This window comes from Lepidochelys kempii, chromosome 7 (genome assembly GCF_965140285.1).
Source record: "Lepidochelys kempii isolate rLepKem1 chromosome 7, rLepKem1.hap1, whole genome shotgun sequence".
Lineage (NCBI taxonomy): Eukaryota > Metazoa > Chordata > Testudines > Cheloniidae > Lepidochelys > Lepidochelys kempii.
This window is the reverse complement of record NC_136386.1, coordinates 52,136,775-52,161,183: the sequence shown is the minus strand read 5'-3', so window position 1 is coordinate 52,161,183 and position 24,409 is coordinate 52,136,775. Positions and strand designations below refer to the sequence as shown.

Sequence of the window (24,409 nt, the reverse complement as noted above, 5' to 3'; positions counted from 1 at the left end):
TTCCCACTATCTTCATCAGAGAGATATTGGCCTTTGTAGAATCCATACTCACCGTATCAGCTCTTATTGTTTGTGTTGTGGGCTGCTCAAACCGTCACATGGCTGGGATGTGGGCAGTCATGCCTAGTGGTCGGAACAGGAGTCAGGCCTAGCGTTCAGAACAGGAGTTGGTAAACTGGAATCTGAGAGCAGGGTCAGAACCAGAGTCAGAGGCCAGACGTCAGAGGCCAGATGTCAGAGCTCAGGAATTGGAGCAGAGGGTCAGAACTGGGTTACCTGGAGTGTGGCAAGGCAGGGGCAAGACTGGATCCAATGCAGGAATAAGGCAGGGGCAGGACTGGAACAAGGAGGGAGCAAGACTGGGATTAAGCTGGTGAAAAAGCTATTGCAGCCATGGGCAAATGCTCTGAGGTAGTGCCTGGCAGCTTAGCCAGAAGCCATGGCTCATTCTGAGAACCTCATTGCATTCACTGAGGTGTCAGCTACAATCACTGTTGCTAGGGAGATATTCATTAAAATGGAGCCAAAGTCAGGGTGATCTCTCTCCTTAAGGGCTTTGTGATCTCCCAGCCAGGAGAGATGCTCTTGCAAAGCAGGCAGCTGCTCCCAGGGACGCTCGGAAGGTAGCAGAGGCGGCTTCAAAGTCTTGTTTGAGAATGGCCTCCATCTTCCTATCTGTGGGATTCATAGGGTAGAACTCCCCTTCTGAGGAGCTAACCGTATCCCTGTGGAGGGACCCTACAGCAGCATCAGTCTTTGGTATCTCAGCAATGGAGCCCTTTCGGTCTGGAATGTTATGGAGCCTGAGGTCACTCTTGTTAATGTGCTGGCCCTTAGCTGGCTTACCCCACTTACCCTACTCACCTCCTGGAAGGAAGAATGAAGGGGTATCACCGCCACTGGGGAGGGTTTTGAGGGAAGAAATTGACTCTGATGCTCACTCTCAGGAGCCTGCTGAGATTGGGTTTGAATTGTGCAGATAACCTTGCTGCACATGGCTTGACATTTCTCCTGGAGAAAAAGTCTTTGCTGAGTTTTCCCCCAGGCTGTCTGGAGTCAGAGCCAGACATCTCACCTTCCGCAGGGAGCAGGGGGAGGAATCGGAGGACTTGGATCTTCTGGATTTTTTGTGATTTTTTTCCCCCCCTTCAGATTTTTTAATTTACTAATTTTCTATCCGCACTTTGGGAGCATAGAAGCTCTGCTGTGGCTTTGGGGAGGCTGCTCACGGCTTGTCTTCCTTAGGGCCTAGAGCCCTCTCGAGAGGTCTGGCTCTGAATCTTCCCGCACTGGTCCCACTGCCCCTGGGAGGCGGGGTTTGGGGAAACTCATCAGACCCATCTGGACAGCTTGGGAGGGGGCTGATTAGAAGTACCGCTTCTTTCCCCATGGCACTCAGAACCCACTTTACGACTTGCTCTGCAAGAGGCCCCTGGGACTTATCCCCTTAGTCAAGTGGTCAGGGTTCTCCTTGTTTTTGGAACCTCTCCCTGTTCTGCCCTGGGGTTCCTGGTCCATTTTTCTCCCATTGGAGTCACAGATACTTTGGTGGGTAGGGACCCCACTTGCCCGCCTGAAGCATAGCCTCAGGACCTAACAGAATTAGGGATGGAAGGTTGGGTGCAGGCTGAGCACAACTCATCATCTGCTCAGCCTGGGAAGGCTGCCTCACAAATTGAACACTGCTTGGATTTGACCCAGTGCTCTTTTGGCCGCTCGGCCGTGCCTGTAAGGGGCAGAGGAGCCAGCAGGGAAACACTGCAGAGGAGGCTCAGGGAGGGTTAAAACTCCAAAGGGTTAATCAACCAGAGAGGAGGAGGAGAAACATCGAGGAGGGGGAACCCTGCTCCCCATTGCCCAAAAACTGGGCAGAAAAAGTTAAAACAGAAAAGAGTAAGGGCAGGGGCAATAGAAATCATCACTGTCTGCTGCCGCGGAGGCAGAGAATCCCGCAGCGAGCAGCAGCAGATGCGGGGTGGCCAGAGTGTGTGGCACCAAAACACTGATCCACCTCCACAAAGCTGCAGAGGCAGCCCAGACATCCAGAACTGAGAGAGACCCTGGACTGCAGAATTATAATAATTTTCAGAATAATTTTCCAACCCATTCCTTGTACTCCCTCAGTGTGCTTTTTGACCAACACTGCACACCCAGAAGAGATTCTCTCTCTCTCTCTCACACACACACACTCTCTCTCCTACTCTAATCAGGGCACCCCTTGCTGTCCCTCTCAGAATATTTTAGACATACTGGTACCCCCTCCTCTATTTCCAAGTATTTCATAGACCTCAGGTGCCTCCACTTTCCAAGAGCTGTGTGTATATATTTATGCTGTCCCTGAGCATCAAGCCCTGTGTTCTAAAAATCTCACGGACCCTGAATTGGTTTTATCTGTCATATTTGTGCAGAACACCCACAGGAAATATAGAAAATTTTGTATGTTATTCCTGTTAAAGTTCTGGGGATGCAGCACTGTTGCCTTCATTTATCCTACCTGATTAGGTCTTCAAGAAGAAGAAACTCTGTCTCTCCTGGCTTTAGTCGGTCTGCAAGGACCTTGAGGGCTGACCTCAGCAAGTCACTATTTTCACGTTGAGAAAATCCACTCCTGGGGAAAAGAGAAGAGCCGCACAACATCATCAATATGACAAATTGGAGCAGGGGAAGAAATTAATGCCAGCTACACAATGGCTAAGATGCTGAGCTCTTTTAAATCTGTCTTCAAGAAGAAAAATAAAAGAAGTTTGGACAATTAGAACAGCTCTGTCCTACCTACAGGAAAAGAGGACATCAGAGAATACTTGAAAAAAAATGATAATTTGGGTCACATGAAATTGCTTTAGCTTTTCTTGGCCATTAAAAGCATTATGCACACAGAACACAAAACTGGTCAGTGAAAGTTCATACCCTTGCTTCAGTGAGTGTGGTAAGTATTCAGCGAGCACTGCCTCACTTAGTATACCCCTTGTACGACAAAGGGTATTCCCACTGGAACTTAGCCAAAGAACTTCAGAGGACAGAATTTCTTAAAAATAAACAACCACCCCTTGGAAATTTCATTCAAATATTTTAGGGGAATGTTAAGGTTCATCATTAAGCACTTAAACTTTACTGAATGCCAAAGTTAGGGTTACCGTCATGCCCTTAATTCTGCCCCCTTCTGTGTATGCGTTGAATGACACATACTATTTTTCAACTAATACAATGTAACATCACTTTTCCCCCAACTACCTCAGATACATCCGTATCATCTTCCACCACTGCATATAACTCTATATATGCCCAACAAACATAGCCCATGAAATAAATTTATATACACAATGATCAGCAGAGCCATGTCTTATTCACTGTATACATTAAACGATACTAGATGGCAGAAAAAAAGTTTCTATGATATTATATTGTATTATCTAAGCAACTGTAGAGGCCAAGTTTGGGTTGCGTGTGCAACTGTAGCTTTGGCATCTGCACCTCTGGCTTGAGTGCTTAATCATGCAATCATAACATTGAGTTTTTGTTGTTATCGTAAGGAATATGTATTTCTATTATAGCCATCATTATAGTATCTATGGACCAATTTTTCTCTCCTGTTGCCTGCATGCTGAGTAGTGAAGAGAGGGACTTACTGTTTTAGCTATTCCCAGATGTCTAGACAGACTGGAAAGCACAAAGATAGGTGTCTTACTTCTGCTGGCTTTAATCCAATATCACATGATCTGTTAAAACCAGGTAATTGCCTTGGGACCCATTTCCAACATGAAAAGGAGGACTTGTGGCACCTTAGAGACTAACCAATTTATTAGAGCATAAGCTTTCGTGAGCTACAGCTCACTTCCTCAGATGCATATCGTGGAAACTGCAGCAGGCTTTATATATACACAGAGAATATGAAACAATACCTATTCCCACCCCACTGTCCTGCTGGTAATAGCTTATCTAAAGTGATTTCCAGCACAAATCCAGGTTTTCTCACCCTCCACCCCCCCACACAAATTCACTCTCCTGCTGGTGATAGCCCATCCAAAGTGACAACTCTTTACACAATGTGCATGACAATCAAGCTGGGCTATTTCCTGCATAAATCCAGGTTCTCACATCCCCCCCACCCCCATACACACACAAACTCACTCTCCTGCTGGTAATAGCTCATCCAAACTGACCACTCTTCAAGTTAAAATCCAAGTTAAACCAGAACATCTGGGGGGGGGGGGTAGGAAAAAACAAGAGGAAACAGGCTACCTTGCATAATGACTTAGCCACTCCAAGTCTCTATTTAAGCCTAAATTAATAGTATCCAATTTGCAAATGAATTCCAATTCAGCAGTTTCTCGCTGGAGTCTGGATTTGAAGTTTTTTTGTTTTAAGATAGCGACCTTCATGTCTGTGATCGCGTGACCAGAGAGATTGAAGTGTTCTCCGACTGGTTTATGAATGTTACAATTCTTGACATCTGATTTGTGTCCATTTATTCTTTTACGTAGAGACTGTCCAGTTTGACCAATGTACATGGCAGAGGGGCACTGCTGGCACATGATGGCATATATCACATTGGTGGATGTGCAGGTGAACGAGCCTCTGATAGTGTGGCTGATGTTATTAGGCCCTGTGATGGTGTCCCCTGAATAGATATGTGGGCACAGTTGGCAACGGGCTTTGTTGCAAGGATAAGTTCCTGGGTTAGTGGTTCTGTTGTGTGGTATGTGGTTGTTGGTGAGTATTTGCTTCAGGTTGCGGGGCTGTCTGTAGGCAAGGACTGGCCTGTCTCCCAAGATTTGTGAGAGTGTTGGGTCATCCTTTAGGATAGGTTGTAGATCCTTAATAATGTGTTGGAGGGGTTTTAGTTGGGGGCTGAAGGTGACGGCTAGTGGCGTTCTGTTATTTTCTTTGTTAGGCCTGTCCTGTAGTAGGTAACTTCTGGGAACTCTTCTGGCTCTATCAATCTGTTTCTTTACTTCTGCAGGTGGGTATTGTAGTTGTAAGAAAGCTTGACAGAGATCTTGTAGGTGTTTGTCTCTGTCTGAGGGGTTGGAGCAAATGCGGTTGTATCGCAGAGCTTGGCTGTAGACGATGGATCGTGTGGTGTGGTCAGGGTGAAAGCTGGAGGCATGCAGGTAGGAATAGCGGTCAGTAGGTTTCCGGTATAGGGTGGTGTTTATGTGACCATTGTTTATTAGCACTGTAGTGTCCAGGAAGTGGATCTCTTGTGTGGACTGCTGGACCAGGCTGAGGTTGGTGGTGGGATGGAAATTGTTGAAATCATGGTGGAATTCCTCAAGGGCTTCTTTTCCATGGGTCCAGATGATGAAGATGTCATCAATATAGCGCAAGTAGAGTAGGGGCTTTAGGGGACGAGAGCTGAGGAAGCGTTGTTCTAAATCAGCCATAAAAATGTTGGCATACTGTGGGGCCATGCGGGTACCCATAGCAGTGCCGCTGATCTGAAGGTATACATTGTCCCCAAATGTGAAGTAGTTATGGGTAAGGACAAAGTCACAAAGTTCAGCCACCAGGTTAGCCGTGACATTATCGGGGATAGTGTTCTTGACGGCTTGTAGTCCATCTTTGTGTGGAATGTTGGTGTAGAGGGCTTCTACATCCATAGTGGCCAGGATGGTGTTATCAGGAAGATCACCGATGGATTGTAGTTTCCTCAGGAAGTCAGTGGTGTCTCGAAGGTAGCTGGGAGTGCTGGTAGCGTAGGGCCTGAGGAGGGAGTCTACATAGCCAGACAATCCTGCTGTCAGGGTGCCAATGCCTGAGATGAGAGTTACCAAAAGCAACTACAGCATTTGCTCAAGAAACTTCCTGAAAAAGCACAAGATCAAATCCGCACAGACACACCCCTGGAACCCCGACCTGGGATATTCTATCTACTACCCAAGATCCATAAACCTGGAAATCCTGGGCGCCCCATCATCTCAGGCATTGGCACCCTGACAGCAGGATTGTCTGGCTATGTAGACTCCCTCCTCAGGCCCTACGCTACCAGCACTCCCAGCTACCTTCGAGACACCACTGACTTCCTGAGGAAACTACAATCCATCGGTGATCTTCCTGATAACACCATCCTGGCCACTATGGATGTAGAAGCCCTCTACACCAACATTCCACACAAAGATGGACTACAAGCCGTCAAGAACACTATCCCCGATAATGTCACGGCTAACCTGGTGGCTGAACTTTGTGACTTTGTCCTTACCCATAACTACTTCACATTTGGGGACAATGTATACCTTCAGATCAGCGGCACTGCTATGGGTACCCGCATGGCCCCACAGTATGCCAACATTTTTATGGCTGATTTAGAACAACGCTTCCTCAGCTCTCGTCCCCTAAAGCCCCTACTCTACTTGCGCTATATTGATGACATCTTCATCATCTGGACCCATGGAAAAGAAGCCCTTGAGGAATTCCACCATGATTTCAACAATTTCCATCCCACCACCAACCTCAGCCTGGTCCAGCAGTCCACACAAGAGATCCACTTCCTGGACACTACAGTGCTAATAAACAATGGTCACATAAACACCACCCTATACCGGAAACCTACTGACCGCTATTCCTACCTGCATGCCTCCAGCTTTCACCCTGACCACACCACACGATCCATCGTCTACAGCCAAGCTCTGCGATACAACCGCATTTGCTCCAACCCCTCAGACAGAGACAAACACCTACAAGATCTCTGTCAAGCTTTCTTACAACTACAATACCCACCTGCAGAAGTAAAGAAACAGATTGATAGAGCCAGAAGAGTTCCCAGAAGTTACCTACTACAGGACAGGCCTAACAAAGAAAATAACAGAACGCCACTAGCCGTCACCTTCAGCCCCCAACTAAAACCCCTCCAACACATTATTAAGGATCTACAACCTATCCTAAAGGATGACCCAACACTCTCACAAATCTTGGGAGACAGGCCAGTCCTTGCCTACAGACAGCCCTGCAACCTGAAGCAAATACTCACCAACAACCACATACCACACAACAGAACCACTAACCCAGGAACTTATCCTTGCAACAAAGCCCGTTGCCAACTGTGCCCACATATCTATTCAGGGGACACCATCACAGGGCCTAATAACATCAGCCACACTATCAGAGGCTCGTTCACCTGCACATCCACCAATGTGATATATGCCATCATGTGCCAGCAGTGCCCCTCTGCCATGTACATTGGTCAAACTGGACAGTCTCTACGTAAAAGAATAAATGGACACAAATCAGATGTCAAGAATTGTAACATTCATAAACCAGTCGGAGAACACTTCAATCTCTCTGGTCACGCGATCACAGACATGAAGGTCGCTATCTTAAAACAAAAAAACTTCAAATCCAGACTCCAGCGAGAAACTGCTGAATTGGAATTCATTTGCAAATTGCAAAAAGAAAAGGAGTACTTGTGGCACCTTAGAGACTAACCAATTTATTTGAGCATGAGCTTTCGTGAGCTACAGCTCACTTCATCAGATGTGATGAAGTGAGCTGTAGCTCACGAAAGCTCATGCTCAAATAAATTGGTTAGTCTCTAAGGTGCCACAAGTACTCCTTTTCTTTTTGCGAATACAGACTAACACGGCTGTTCCTCTGAAACCTGTCATTTGCAAATTGGATACTATTAATTTAGGCTTAAATAGAGACTTGGAGTGGCTAAGTCATTATGCAAGGTAGCCTGTTTCCTTTTGTTTTTTCCTACCCCCCCCCCCCCAGATGTTCTGTTTAACTTGGATTTTAACTTGAAGAGTGGTCAGTTTGGATGAGCTATTACCAGCAGGAGAGTGAGTTTGTGTGTGTATGGGGGTGGGGGGGATGTGAGAACCTGGATTTATGCAGGAAATAGCCCAGCTTGATTGTCATGCACATTGTGTAAAGAGTTGTCACTTTGGATGGGCTATCACCAGCAGGAGAGTGAATTTGTGTGGGGGGGTGGAGGGTGAGAAAACCTGGATTTGTGCTGGAAATCACTTTAGATAAGCTATTACCAGCAGGACAGTGGGGTGGGAATAGGTATTGTTTCATATTCTCTGTGTATATATAAAGCCTGCTGCAGTTTCCACGATATGCATCTGAGGAAGTGAGCTGTAGCTCACGAAAGCTTATGCTCTAATAAATTGGTTAGTCTCTAAGGTGCCACAAGTCCTCCTTTTCTTTTTGCGAATACAGACTAACACGGCTGCTACTCTGAAACCTGTCATTTCCAACATGGGATCTTAAATTACTGTAACCACGGTCAATCATCTATAGTTTCAATTTTTTATAGCTTGACTGAATTTACAGCAATTGTAATATAATATATAACTGTGATGGTGTCCCCCATAAGGCTTTATGGAAATATGCTTATGAATATATATGACATAACTGAAATATGTTCTATGCTACATATGACATGTAACATATCTATGTAAAGGTTATAATTTACTTAATTTATTAATTCTGTTTGTATGCATGTATTATTTTTGTATTTAAAGTTATGACTATTGGCCGTGTACTGGCTTAATTTCTAAATAACCTTAGTAGAGCATTTGGTCAGTTCCTGGAGAAAGGAATTTGCAAAGTTAAGTGCCCAATTAAGAAGCACTTAAGGAACAATGCATCTTGGAATGCTTCAATTCACATAAAAAGTTTTTTTGGAGACATTTAAGATACCATGTGGGCAACTTTCAGAGTAACAGCCGTGTTAGTCTGTATTCGCAAAAAGAAAAGGAGTACTTGTGGCACCTTAGAGACTAACCAATTTATTTGAGCATGAGCTTTCGTGAGCTACAGCTCACTTCATCAGATGCATGCCGTAGAAACTGTAGCAGACTTTATATATACACAGAGAATATGAAAAAATACCTCCTCCTACCCCACTGTCCAGCTGGTAATAGCTTATCTAAAGTGATCATCAGGTGGGCCATTTCCAGCACAAATCCAGGTTTTCTCACCCTCCACCCCCCCCCCCCCCCCAATTCACTCTCCTGCTGGTGATAGCCCATCCAAAGTGACAACTCTTTACACAATGTGCATGATAATAAAGTTGGGCCATTTCCTGCACAAATCCAGGTTCTCTCACCCCCTCACCCCCCTCCCAAAAACCACACACACAAACTCACTATCCTGCTGGTAATAGCTCATCCAAAGTGACCATTCTCCCTACAATGTGCATAATTAAGGTGGGCCATTTCCAGCACAAATCCAGGTTTTCTCACATCCCCCCCACCCCCATACACACACAAACTCACTGTCCTGCTGGTAATAGCTCTCCAAGTTTAAATCCAAGTTAAACCAGAACATCTGGGGGGGGTAGGAAAAAACAAGAGGAAATAGGCTACCTTGCATAATGACTTAGCCACTCCCAGCAACGGCTTTTGCCTGTAAAAGCAGTGAGTTATGCATGGACATGTGACTTTAAAACTATTTCAAAGCTGGACTTTGCATAGGAGAGAGAAGGGGGTCCCCACCCACAAGAGAAAGTTTATTTAAGCCCGTGGGAGACCCCTCCATTTTGTTTTTAGCTGGCTAAGAAGATAGCCTCTCCACCCCCACAGATACCTAAAAGAAACTGGAACAAAAAACAGCTGCACAGGTTGCAAATTACCCAGAAAGGCTGAACACTGGGCACTGTGAAAGTCTCTGTTAACTAAGAATCCCTTAAGCTAAGTGCATCCCGGTTTCAGTGAGCTGCAGAGGGGCGTGGCCAGCACAAGAACGCAGGAAAATGACTCAAAAAGAAAAGGAGTACTTGTGGCATCTTAGAGACTAACCAATTTATTTGAGCATAAGCTTTCGTGAGCTGTAGCTCAAATAAATTGGTTAGTCTCTAAGGTGCCACAAGTACTCCTTTTCTCTTTGCGAATACAGACTAACACGGCTGTTACTCTGAAACCAGGAAAAATGACTGCCAGTGAAGTAATAAACTAAAGCTGGCTAGACTGAAAGCAAAAAAAAAAAATCGACCATAAGAAACTAATAGAATTAAAGCAATTAAAAATTAATGCTGTGAAGGCAGAAACAGCCAGGGAGGAAACTGCCCACAAAAGAGCTGTGGAGGCAAAAACAGCCAGGATGGAGGCAGAAACCACCAGGGTGGAAGCTGCTCACAAGAGAGCTATAAAGACAGAAGAGGCTGCCCACGAGAGAGCTATGGAGGCCCGGAGGGAGGCCCAGCAGCATGAACTGGCTGTGATAAAGCTGAAAAGACAAATCCCTCCAGCTGCTGGCCCCACTTCCCCAAAAAGCCACAAATGGGAGCGACTGTGCCCCCAGTATGATGAATCCAGCAATGTTGCTGAATATTCCATCACCTTTGAAAAACTGTGCACCCTCCATGAGATCCCTGAAGACCACATTAATAACAAAATTAACTTGCAGAGCTCTAGACATATTCAATAAGATGCCTATTAATACTGCTTCAAACTATGGTAAATTTAAGAAACTGGTTTTGAAACAGTTACACCTGAAACCTACAGGGTTAAATTCAGGAGTCTTAAGAGGGGATCTGGATTAAGTATTATGGCTTATGCAAATAAAATGAAAGATTTGGTAGCTAAGTGGGTGAGGGCGAAAGGCATCACAAGCTTGGAGGAAATGTGTGATTTGGTTACTCAGGAACAATTCCTGAATATGTGCAGTGATAATGTAAAACAGTATTTGTGGGACAAAAAAGTGAATGCAGTGGGTGAATTAGCTGGGTTTGCAGACTCTTCCGAGCAGTCACAAGCTGCAATTAAACACAAACCACTGGCAGAGGAGTGCAGGGTTGGGGGAAAGCAGAATCACCGTTTTACCCCTGGGAAAAGGGAGGCTGGGCGTTCGCCTCCCCATTCCCCTGTTACTCGTTCCAAGTCTCCTGCACAAGCAGAGGAGCCCCAGAGGTGCTACCATTGTAAGTCCACGGAGCACCCGAGGGATAAGTGTCCCTTGCTGAGCAAAAGCAGGCAGCAAGTAACGCACAAGGCTGCTACTTCTCAAAGCCAGGCTGTGGCCTCTTTCCACACAGGATTTGTAAAGCTTGCTTCCACACAACCAAGCAATGAGCATATGCATGCTGTTAAAATCAATGGGGAAGTACTTCTTGGCTTGAGGGACAAAGGTGCTGAGATTTCTGTGATCAGGAGGGACCTGATTCAGGAGAAGGATTTATTGCCAGGTAAAATGGCAAAATGGTGGGAGTTACAAAGTCCTTGCACATTTAGCTAAAGTTCACATGCACACTAGTCATTTGCAGGCTGAACTGACTGTTGCAACAGTAGCACACAATTTTGCACCGTTTCTACTGGGGAATGATTTCTTTAATGTGGCAGAATCTGTCCCAGGGTTGGTTAGCAGTGAAAAGAAATCTTGTGCTAAAAGCCCCGGTGGGGGGTGGTGAAGTCACATGGACTGCTGGGGGAATAGAAGGGTGTCTCTTAGATTCCTCTGTAGCAGTAAAGAATGCAGCTCTCGGGGCAGGGATGGTTGTGGCCAGTTCCTGTAGCCTCAAGGCAAGTCCTGGGGCGGGGGCTGGACAAAGCCAGCTCCTGTCCTGTAATCATGGGGGGGGGGGGGGGGAATGTACCACCTTGTAGCAGGGGGGCCACCCCAGCCGCTGACTGCCAGAAAGTTACAGGTCAGCAGAGGGCAGGGGTCGCCCCCCTGCCCTGGGGTGCACAAAAACATGTGTCCCAAAGGTGAAATTTGGGGTCCTGGTGACCACTGCTGTGGGAACAGTCCCCAAGAACTCAGGTTGAGCTTGCTTCCAGCTACAAAGTAAAAAGGGTGGAATTTTGCTGGCAGTGAAGGGTCTGTCATAGCTGGTAGCTGTGAGCCCATGGCTGGATCAGGGTCACCTTCCCTTTTGGGGGACACAGGGGTGCCTGACCCATTGGGGAGCCCAGAGGGGGAAGCCCAGACAGAAGGAGGGGGGACCAGAAAGTCCACCCACCTTTTGTGGGGAGGATCTTTCCCAGGAGGAGGGTCTGCATTTAAAATGACAGACCCCTCTCCTGTAGATCAGGTTTTAAGGAAAAACCACGGGTCAAATCTCCTGGAGGAGGGAGTCCATCCAATTGACCTGTTGGAAACAGCAAGTGCGGTGTCCAAAGGGGTTTTACCAATCCAAGGCACTCCATAAAAAAAATGTTGTTCTTGCTACACTTGTAAAAGATAAAACGGTCTCTCCAAGACAGGAAGGAAAAATCTCTGCATGGGTAAAACTTCACAAGGGAGTGGGGTCCAGCCCAGAGAAATTCCAGAGGGAAGGGCCGAGGACAGGCATGGTTGCAGTACACCCTTTCCTTGCCAAAGCCTCAAACGCATGCCTGAATTAAAAGCCTTCTCCAAAGAGGCAGAAGAATCTGCACCAGAGTGTCTACCAGAGGGCACAGAAAACTGGGAAAATGCAACAAACACTAAACAAGGCAAACTGAGTAAACAAAGCCTGTCCACCGTAGATTTGCTGTTAATCTTGTGTCTTTTGCTAATTCATCTATGGGATAAAACGAAGGAGTTAATACTAGTGGTTAACCCTTTAAAAAGGTGGGACACACCTGATTTGTGGAAAAGATTGTTGTACATGCTAGGAATGGTGACAAAACAGCCCCACAAGCATGTTACTCTTCAGCCTATACCTGTAAACAGACTGGAGGCTTGGCACAGCAGCAAAAGCATAACAGGCCCATGCTGCTGTGTAGAACGGGAAACTGAGGCACACTGCCTCATGGCATTGGTGGCTAAATGCCAAAACACCTCCAATTTAACAGATATTGCTGTCGGCATTCTGTTAACAATATTACACCCCAACCTGTTTTCAGGCATCTGGGGACCAAAAACCCCAAAACTGGCTAGGACCCTTAGGAATAACATCATATGGTTTAAAGTGCTAAAAAGGAGTGTAACCAGAGACAAACAGGGATTTTACATGTACTGCCTCCGCCATGGACAGTGTCCAAGTCTCTGGCAGTAAGTTCAGGAGGAGGGTGTTATGGCGCCCCTCCATAAGGCTTTATGGAAATATACTTATGAATATAGATGACATAACCAGGATATGTTCTATGCTACATATGCCATGTAACATAGCTATGTAAAGGTTATAATCTACTGAATCTATTAATCCTATTTGTATGCATGTATCATTTTTGTATTCAAAGTTATGTATATTGGCCATGTACTCGCTTGATTTCTAAATAACTGTAGTAGAGCATTTGGTTAGTTCCTGGAGAAAGGATTTCGCAAAGTGAAGTGCCCAATCAAGAAGCACTTAAGGAACAATGCATCTTGGAATGCTCCAATCCACATAAGAAGTCTTCCTGGAGACATTCAAGATACCATGTGGGCAATGGCTTCTGCCTGTAAAAACTGTAAGTCATCCATGGACATGTGATTTGCCCAGGTGACTCCAGAACTCCATCTTGGAGCTGGACTTTGCATAGGAGAGAGGAGGGGGTCTCCATGCACAAGAGAAAGTCTTTTTAAGCTTGTGGAAGACCCCTCCATTTTGTCTTCAGATGGCTAAAGACAGAGCCTCTCCACTCCCAAGAAAGAAACTGGAACAAAGGACAATAACCACGGGGTGTGAGTGATTGCTGGACCCGGACTAGAAGGAGATTAGTCCGTAAAAGAAAGCTTACTGGAACTGGTGAGGTTTTGTCTGTATTCAGTTTTATTAGACATAGACTTGCAGGTTTTATTTTATTTTGCTTGGTAATTCACTTTGTTCTGTCTGTTACTACTTGAAACCACTTAAATCCTACTTTCTGTATTTAATAAAATCACTTTTTACTTATTAATTAACCCAGAGTATGTATTAATACTTGGGGGTGGGGGGGAACAGCTGTGCATATCTCTCTATCAGTGTTATAGAGGGCGAACAATTTATGAGTTTAACCTGTGTGAGCTCTCTACAGGGTAAAACAGATGTATTTAGGATTTGGACCCCACTGGGAGTTGGGCATCTGAGTGTTAAAGGCAGGAACACTTCTGTAAGCTGCTTTCAGTTAAGCCTACAGCTGTTAGGGGACGTGGTTCAGACCTGGGTCTGGGTTTGTAGCAAGCTAGCGGGTCTGGCTCAAACCAGGCAGGGCACTGAAGTCCTAAGCTGGCAGGGCAGGAAAGCAGGAGCAGAAGTAGTCTGGGCACATCAGGTGGCAGTTCCCAGGGGATTTCTAAGACCCAACCCGTCAAAATAACATTTTCTTAAAAGCCTGCATCACTGCAATTTGATGTTCTGCATGTGCTATTTGCTACATATGAGTCCTTCAGTGAAGAAGAACCCACACAAAAAGCAATAAACAGGTTTTGTTTATATACCCCTATGCACACGCCACTCCTTACACTCACCAAGCAAATAGGAGGCGAAAGACCTGCAGCAGCTGCTGATAACAAGAAGACAAAAGCTGGTGCTCCTGGATGTTCACTCGTGGTCCATCCACCACCTCCTCGTTTTCTGTAATTAGTGCCTAAAACACAGAACAAACTATTAATTAAATATTATTTCAAGAATTATCGTATGTCATTGCCCCTCCATTTCCATAAAATAAATGATATAAAACAAAAAACCCTTGAAAATTGTTAAAAATCAAGTTGCTGCCTTCTGACCTGGAAGTAATTGTGCATGTTCTCCATATGATTACACAGTGGTTTCAGCAGCTCGACTGCACACTGAGCAACTTCTTGAGATGATCTCTGACACAGATGGGAGAATCCAATGTTCCTACAGTCTTTCCCCTGCTGTGAACCCAAATATTTAAAGTCACTTCTTCATTAATAATTTATAGGAGCTCAAAGATACTATCACACCACCTGATGGAAAGAATAAAACTAACTCAGCTTGTGCAGTCCTGTTCAGTTTCACTCATTGGCAGGTACTAAGGATACAAAGCTGAAGTCCACAAAGTTTAAGATGGCCACAGCCACAGGGAGCCAGAACACCAAGTAGGAAGGAGCCAAAATGGTTGTAACATTTCTAATGCTTGAATTCTACTGGGAAAGTGAGATTGGGAAACAAATGGGGTCTTTTGTGAATACACAACATGTATGAGGTGAGAGATGCTGACAAACATGCTAAGTAACAGTGAAATGCAGAATTAGTCTGCAGGAGGACAGAGGGCATACATTAGTTATATTAATTATGGTACAATGAGATTCTCTGGTTTACATTAGGAAACAGGGTAGATTGATTTAAATCAAAAGTCAGGAAGACTCGATTTAATCATGGATTTCTACATAAAAGTGCATTCTTGTTGGTTTTTATAACCTTAATACATATTCGTCACAACTCAGAGATAGATGTAGGTTTCATTTTTAGAAGGTACATCCTATACATTTTTTAAGTGATTTTATTTTGAAAATTTTTCAGATTAGTTTTACAGCTATATCAGAAAATGAATGATTGTTTCATTATTTCATTTACCAAAGGTAATTGAAGCAGATATTTATGAAGTTATTGGGAGGTGAACTATCTCCAATTCAACAGGTTAATCATTAATATTTGGAGGATTTTCTTGCCTTGCTGTATTAGGAGCAGAACATCACCAGACAGACATTTAAATTGTTTTATTTAACTAAAACAAAGACATTATGTATTCTGGATTTTTTTCTTCAACAGAAAACATATAATATTTTAACAAAACAAGCATATGAATTTTTGAATTTAGTTGAACATTCAAGTTTTTTAAAATCAGGTTTGTTTTTGTTAAAATTGTTTTATAGTTAAATGAAATATTTTTTTAAAAAACAAAAATTAAATCAACTACGTCAGCCAGGTCAACATGAGAAACTAAAAATATTGGCTTCTGCAGCTATCTCAGTCGTCTTCACCTTCATTTTCCTGTTTGTTCATAATCTGGAAAATAAAAACAAGCTTTCCTGCTTTTTCAGGTCCCAAACGATTTCTCAATTTGGAATGAATTAGTCCAAAGGAAGAAAATATTCTTTCTACACCAGCAGAAGAAGATACTGCTGTTAAAAGTGAGATTACCACTTCAACAGTCTCTGAATCCAAGTGCTTAAGTGACTTCCACCAGTTCACTGCTGTGACTTTCTTTAAAACCTCATCAGCAAACATATATTTCTTGAACGGTTCACTCTTAGCTCTGAAGTTTATTATAGTTGGCATTATGGAGAGTTGATTGCTGGATGTCCATGTCATAGCCAATTCCTCTTCTTCAGCAGTTAAGGTGTGACCCTGGTACCGAGTATTGAGAATATTTGCAAGAAAATGAGCTGGAGATAGTGCTTGCCCCATTCATTTTTTTAATGCTAGTAATTTAACTCTGTCATTGCATATTTCTCTCTTTAAGATCTCATTCAGTTACTTCCAAATTTCAACAGCGTCAGCAATAAAACAGCAATTTCCCTGCATTTTGTCCAAGACTACAGGAATAGGCTTCAGGGTACTCAGCATGTGTTCAACATTTCTCTTAAGCCCAATACTGAGAACTTTGGCTGTGACAGTGCCATCTATTTTTTCACGATTTTGTTCACAAACTGTCATCAGATTAGGCCAGTTCTTGATATAGTGCTCAAAACAGTCCACTACTGAGTTCCATCATACATCTTGTGGGAGAGTTAGCTTGCTTCCTCCCACTTTTTTCAGAGTAGCTGCTGCAAAGTGGTTGTTACGGAAGTATTTTACAATTTCAACATTAGTCTTTATTTCTGGAACACTGAAGTCTTTGGCTAGGAGGTGCATCAAATGAGCACTGCAACTGTATGTTATTAGCTTGGAACTCTCTTCACTCTCTTCTAAATTTCTTCTTATCTTGGATATATTTGCAGCATTGTCTGTGACCAAGCTGCGTACTAGACAGTTGCATTTTTTTCCCACAGTTTATTATAGCTTTTACTGCTACTTCTTGTAAGTATTCTGCTGTGTGTGCATTTCCTGATGTATCAATTGTTTCTGTAAGGAAGACATTCCCTTCTTCTGTTATCACACAAGCACATACAACAGGATCATTGTGAACATTGCTCCACCCATCAAGACTCAGGTTAACAATTTCACCCTCTAGAGCTTTTGTACACTGCTCAATTTCTCTTTCATACATTTTATCCAGCAACCTGCCTGCGACATCTGCTCTGTTCTGTGAACTGTATCCTCGGTCTTAATGACTGAACCATGTTAATGAAGTGTGGGTTCTCAATCATACGAAAAGGAGAGTTTGTTGCATAAACAAACTGGGCAATGTTTTCATCGATTACCTCTTTTTGTAATCTGCTGGTTCTGATCACAAACTTATCTATGGTTGTTTCTGGATGATGGAGACTGTTTTTCTTTTTGCTACAGGTGATTACTGTGGCTCTGTGACATACATGATGTGACTGAAACACTATCATTGGCAGATAATTCTGAAACTATAGAAAACAATGGTGATCTTGAAGGTGGATAGTCTTCGGAATCCTGTATGTTGAGGATGGATTCTCCTAAACAAAATAAGTCAATGCAGTTATTCAATTATTATTACAATACTGCTCATTTAGTATTACTCATTGCATTCACTGACCCCCAGTACTACTGTGATGGTGCTCCCCATAAGGCTTTATGGAAATATGCTTACGAATATATATGACATAACCAGGATATGTTCTATGCTACATATGCCATGTAACATAGCTATGTAAAGGTTATGATTTACTGAATCTATTAATCCTATTTGTATGCATGTATCATTTTTGTATTCAAAGTTATGAATATTGGCCATGTACTCGCTTGATTTCTAAATAACCGTAGTAGAGCATTTGATCAGTTCCTGGAGAAAGGATTTCACAAAGTGAAGTGCCCAATCAAGAAGCACTTAAGGAACAATGCATCTTGGAATGCTCCAATCCACATAAGAAGTCTTCCTGGAGATATTCAAGATACCATGTGGGCAATGGCTTCTGCCTGTAAAAACTGTAAGTCATCCATGGACATGTGATTTGCCCAGGTGACTCCAGAACTCCATCTTGGAGCTGGACTTTGCATAGGAGAGAGGAGGGAGTCTCCATGCACAAGAGAAAGTCTTTTTAAGCTTGTGGGAGACCCCTCCATTTTGTCTTCAGATGGCTAAAGACAGAGCCTCTCCACCCCCAAGAAAGAAACTGGAACAAAGGACAATAACCACAGAGGGTGAGAGTGATTGTTGGACCCAGACTAGAAGGAGATCAGTCTGTAAAAGGAAGCTTACTGGAACTGGTGAGGTTTTGTCTGTATTCAGTTTTATTAGACACAGATTTGCAGGTTTTATTTTATTTGCTTGGTAATTCACTTTGTTCTGTCTGTTACTGCTTGAAATCACTTAAATCCTACTTTCTGTATTTAATAAAATCACTTTTTACTTATTAATTAACCCAGAGTATGTATTAATACTTGGGGGTGGGGGGGAACAGCTGTGCATATCTCTCTATCAGTGTTATAGAGGGCGAACAATTTATGAGTTTAACCTGTGTGAGCTCTCTACAGGGTAAAACAGATGTATTTAGGATTTGGACCCCACTGGGAGTTGGGTATCTGAGTGTTAAAGGCAGGAACACTTCTGTAAGCTGCTTTCAGTTAAGCCTACAGCTGTTAGGGGACGTGGTTCAGACCTGGGTCTGGGTTTGTAGCAAGCTAGCGGGTCTGGCTCAAACCAGGCAGGGCACTGAAGTCCTAAGCTGGCAGGGAAGGAAAGCAGGAGCAGAAGTAGTCTGAGCATATCAGGTGGCAGCTCCCAAGCGGGTTTCTGTGATCCAACCCGTCACAACTACTTTCAAGGAGAAATTGTAAAAGGAAGATCTGCCTATTTCAGCTATTTATTTTTTATCATAACTGCATCTAAAATGATAGTACCAGAGAGTAACAACTATATTTTTTGCTCAAACATGAGAATTCAAGAATAGTCCAGAAATAAAATAGGCAGTCCTTAAGAAAGAAATATGAAACAAAAAAGTTTACCAACCTGAAGATCCTGCATGTTCAGAAATAATCCTTTCATCATCTTCAACACAGCTTTCTCCTGAGAAGGAACACTTCTCATGATGTTGTTTCATTCTAGCTACCAGGCCTTGCATTTCTTTGTTGCACTGTTTGCATTTTGCACGCATGCCTGTCTTACCCACAGGTAGAGGAACTTCATTAAAATATTCCCAAACTGGGTCTCTTTTCCGGCCTGCTGTCATTACAGGTTTTCCCTTCTAGTGAGAGAGTGGTATGGTAGATCTCAAATCAATAAAGGCTACAATCAGAAAGACATCAAGACTTCTGGAATATGCTGCTCAAACAGTTTCACTTTTGTTTCTACTGCCTGTCCCTCCCTTCTCACATTTATCTCCAGACTTCTTCTCCTTGTCCAGATCTATTCTGACCCCAACAACCTTCTGTTCATTGAACTTTTTGAAACTTTGCACTTTTAGGGAGAGGTAAGGGATTGACTCTGTGTACACAAATTTGCAGAGGGACAATAGGGTTGAGGTCTGTTATTACCTCTAGACATTATTTATTTATTTATTTTAAAACATTTCTGCTGTTAACAAACATGTCATCTCTGGAGACACAAATCCACAGTTTGAGAGCAGCAAAACCAAATATCTCTGATGGTATCTTCTAGCCTGAGCACTGAGTCCCATTGGGTAGATAGAAAGATTAACCTAAATAATCAATTCAGAAGCCCCTGGAATCCCATAAAATTAGGTCCCTAATCCATGAATTATTGGAACTCATTTACAAAACTTTTCTTAAATATTACTTGACTATATTGTCTCATACTGTAGAATTAGAATTTATAATCCCTATTCCATGATCAGATATCTTTGAGCTATAATGTATCTTAATTAAAACTATCTTTAGATAGTTTTTTTCCTCAAAAAGCATTGTATAAAAAAAAATTCACCTAACAACAACAAATGCAAATCCTTGGATGCCAATTTCCATCTCTATTCTGGGTGATCCATTTGTTTCCAGGAGGGACTGGGTCTGTGGACCTTACTACTCAAAGAAAGGAAATTTTCAGGTAAGCATGGATGCATTTTCTTCTTCTCCTTTGTTTTAAGATCCACAGATCCATTACGATGGGATTCTCATAGCAGTGTGCCTCCAGATTAAGAAGCAGGATCATCCTTTAAATGAGGACACCCAAAACAATGTACATGATATATCAAGGAATCATAGAAGATTAGGGTTGGAAGAGACCTCAGGAGGTCATCTAGTCCAAGCCCCTGATCAAAGCAGGACCAATCCCCAACTAAATCATCCCAGCCAGGGCTTTGTCAAGCCACCCTTAAAAACCTCTAAGGATAGAGATTCCACCACTTCCCTAGGTAACCCATTCCAGTGCTTCACCACCCTCCTAGTGAAATAGTGTTTCCTAATAGCCAACCTAGACCTCCTCCACTGTAACTTGAGACCATTGCTCCTTGTTCTGTTATCTGCCACCACTGAGACCAGCCTAGCTCCATCCTCTCTGGAACCCCCCTTCAGGTAGTTGAAGGCTGCTATCAAATCCCCCCTCACTCTTTCCTTCTGCAGACAAAAGAAGCCCAGTTCCCTCAACCTCTCCTCATAAGTCATGTGCCCCAGCCCCCTAAATAAACAGGCCCATCCCTAGCAGAGGATAGTTTCAATCCATCGACCTCTGGGTTATGGGGCCAGCACACTTCCGCTGCACCATTCTGCTGGCTCTATATAAATATCTCCTCCATCTGCCCTTGGGCAATAGGCCTTGGAAAAGACTTTCGCTGAGGCATTGGCTAAGACTGGATGACAAATATGCAGAACTTGGTGAACTTATATATTAACAGCCATGTGGCCGCCCAGCAGCTCTCAATACAGGAGATATCACTACTCTACCATGGGATTTTCAGTGCTCCTAAGGCCTGGATTTTGGCCTTAACCAAAGGAGGACTATTTCTTGAATTTACTAGGGGAATGAATGTTATGACAGCTGTCAGAATTATATGTCGGAATTGGATGTACACTACTGGGTGTCATTAAGGAAAGCTCCCAGCTGCAAATAAAACATTCATCTGATTGGAAATAGGAGTCCTACTCTAATGGATAAGAAGTATAATGACACTTTCTGCAGGGGTTCAATCTGGGTAGTGCTGGAAGGAGCAGAATGAGGTTCCAGGGTCATGCTCTATGATCTTGCAGGGTTGGAGTAAGGCTGGTGCCCTAAGGAAACTGCCTTTTCTTGAACATGCAGAGAAAATTATACTAGAGAGACTTGATCTTTTTGCCTGGACACACTTATTCACCCACAATAAAGCCCTGCCGGGGGACCTCAATGCTATGTTTCACTAATTCAGCATGTTAGTTAAACTAAGGACTTTGTACCAGCCAGCAGAATGAGTTCTTTTTGTCGACTTCTCTTTGGAGTCCAGGAGAGCAATAATCACTCCACTGAAGTATTTATTTTAAATATGCCTGGCCCCGAATGGACAACTGGTTTTTGCAATAGCAGATCTCCTCTGTGAAACAGATATCTAAAGATCCAATGCTACGTTAATCAGGCCTGAGAACCATTGCCTCTACAGCCAGAAAGGCAATAATGGTATCACTGCCACCATCTTGTTCCTATGTTTGATATTGTACTGGGGAGCAGTGGAAAAGGTGGGAAGACATAGAGCACGGACCATGCGAGAGGTCATTCACCACCTCACATCCTGGCTCACAACACAGAGGGGCTACAGGGCCCCTGTAAAAGATTCTGATAAAAGATTCATCTGAAAGGATATAGTAGCCATCAGGAGGCCTACTCTAATGGCTGTTTCCAGATGCAAAGAAGTCGATCACCAGTCCACCAAATTGACTTATAACAAATGAACTATTTCTGGATATAGGAACCACTTTGCTAATCCAACTTCTGCCATGTAAGTCTTCGAGGATGTCGCTGCATCCCAGTGCCATTGATCAGAGATTTTCGGAAGCAGTGCCTGGTCGGGCGTGTGTAATAGCTCTCTTGCAGCCCTTCACAGCAGCCTATGTGAGGATGCTGTGACATCAAGATTGCTTTGAAATGGTGGATCTATAGAACCATAGTTATACTAACTCTATTGTGTAGCAGTGAAATGTGGGTTCTGAGGGAGACTGAATATTGAATTGACATTTTTGATTCTTGTCTTTGTGGGCCGCTCCATATCAAGTGGCAGCACAAGATCAGAAACACGGCTGTTTGAAGCCGAAACCGGCAACCACCTCCTTCAGCACTGGTTCAGTTTTGGTGGCTTTCCTGGTATGGACCTGTTGTTAGAATGGAAGACCAATAAATTCCGAAGTGTGTGTACCTGGGAATGCCGCCATATGGCCAGCAATCACATAGGCACCAAAAACTTTGGTGACAGGAGAAGATCATAGAATCATAGAATAACAGAGTTGGAAAGGATCTCTGGAGGCCATCTAGTCCAACCCCCTGCCCAGAGCAGGACCAATCCCAACTAAATCATCCCAGCCAGGGCTTTGTCAAGCCTGACCTTAAAAACTTCTAAGGAAGGGGATTCCACCACCTCCCTAGGTAATGCATTCCAGTGTTTCACTACCCTCCTAGTGAAAAAGTTTTTCCTAATATCCAGCCTAAACCTCCCCCACTGCAACATGAGACCATTACTCCTTGTCCTGTCATCTGCTATCACTGAGAATAGTTTAGATCCATCGTTTTTGGATCCACCTCTCAGGTAGTTGAAAGCAGCTATCAAATCCCCCCTCATTCTTCTCTTCCGCAGACTAAATAATCCCAGTTCCCTCAGCCTCTCCTCATAACTCATGTGTTCCAGTCCCCTAATCATTTTTGTTGCCCTTTGCTGGACTCTCTCCAATTTATCCACATCCTTCTTGTAGTGTGGGGCCCAAAACTGGACACAATACTCCAGATGAGGCCTCACCAATGTCAAATAGAGGGGAACAATCACGTCCCTCGATCTGCTGGCAATGCCCATACTTATACAGCCCAAAATGCCATTGGCCTTCTTGGCAACAAGGGCACACTGTTGACTCATATCCAGCCTCTCGTCCACTGTCACCCCTAGGTCCTTCTCTGCAGAACTGCTGCCTAGCCGTTCGGTCCCTAGTCTGTAGCGGTGCATTGGATTCTTCTGTCCTAAGTGCAGGACTCTGCACTTGTCCTTGTTGAACCTCATCAGATTTCTTTTTGGCTCAATCCTCTAATTTGTCTAGGGCCCTCTGTATCCTATCCTACCCTCCAGCATTTCTACCTCTCCTCCCAGTTTAGTGTCATCTGCATAACTTGCTGAGGGTGCAATCCACACCATCCTCCAGATCATTTATGAAGATATTGAAGAAAACCGGCCCCAGGACTGACCCTTGGGGCACTCTACTTGATACCAGCTGCCAACTAGACATGGAGCCATTGATCATTACCCGTTGAGCCCAACAATCTAGCCAACTTTCTACCCACATTGTAGTGCATCCATCCAGCCCATACTTTAACTTGCTGACAAGAATACTGTGGGAGACCGTGTCAAAAGCTTTGCTAAAGTTGAGGAATAACACATCCACTGCTTTCTCTTCATCCACAGAACCAGTTATCTCATCATAGAAGGCAATTAGATTAGTCAGGCATGACTTGCCCTTGGTGAATCCATGCTGACTGTTCCTGATCACTTTCCTCTCCTCTAAGTGCTTCAGAATTGATTCCTTGAGGACATGCTCCATGATTTTTCCAGGGACTGAGGTGAGGCTGACTGGCCTGTAGTTTCCAGGATCATCCTTCTTCCCTTTTTTAAAGATGGGCACTACATTAGCCTTTTTCCAATCTTCCGGGACTTCCCCCGATCGCCATGAGTTTTCAAAGATAATGGCCAATGGCTCTGCAATCATATCCGCCAATTCCTTCAGCACTGTCGGATGCAACGCATCCGGCCCCATGGACTTGTGCACGTCCAGTTTTTCTAAATAGTCCCGAACCACTTCTTCCTTCACAGAGGGCTAGCCACCTCCTTCCCATGCTGTGCTGCCCAATGCAGTAGTCTGGAAGCTGACCTTGTTCGTGAAGACAGAGGCAAAAAAAGCATTGAGTACATTAGCTTTTTCCACATCACAGTAATGGACATAAATTGAATATACAGGCAAGAGCACCTCAAGGACCAACCCAGAGATCAATCTGAGTGGGCACCTGAACTGCAAGGAGGCCGTGTCCCTTTGGTAATTGCCATGATGGTGTTGATGATGATAGGTAGACAGACAGACAGACAGCCCTTTTGCTCTAAAACAGAGAGAGTGGCACCAATCAAGGGCCTAACTCCAGACAGGACTGACTGAGAGACTGACCGATAGCCGAGGCAAGAGAGAACAGCTACTGACCCTGCACTTTGTCTAGCTATTACTTGCAAAGAGGTACTTTCTCTGGCTGTGCTTCACAGCCTTGTCTTATGATGTGAATTCCTTTCTATAGTTTTTGGCAGGAATCAGGATGGTAAGTCAACTTTTCTGATGACTCTTCTAACCGGAGAGAAGCCTTTAGGCTGTGGGTTTTTTGCCTTG

At 43.9% G+C, this 24,409-nt stretch overlaps 1 protein-coding gene across 4 annotated transcripts in view; it reads right to left on the bottom strand.

The window, feature by feature from the left end:
• Positions 1-24,409, bottom strand: part of FANCD2 (FA complementation group D2) — a 188,493-nt gene that overhangs the window by 70,145 nt on the left and 93,939 nt on the right. For all 4 annotated transcript variants that reach the window (XM_073352718.1, XM_073352719.2, XM_073352722.1 and 1 more), the window contains exons 31-33: positions 14,557-14,688; positions 14,299-14,417; positions 2,495-2,608 (exon numbers count right to left, since the gene is read on the bottom strand). In XM_073352718.1, coding sequence (XP_073208819.1) covers positions 2,495-2,608; positions 14,299-14,417; positions 14,557-14,688 — 365 coding nt within the window. The remainder of the gene's footprint in view (positions 1-2,494; positions 2,609-14,298; positions 14,418-14,556; positions 14,689-24,409) is intronic.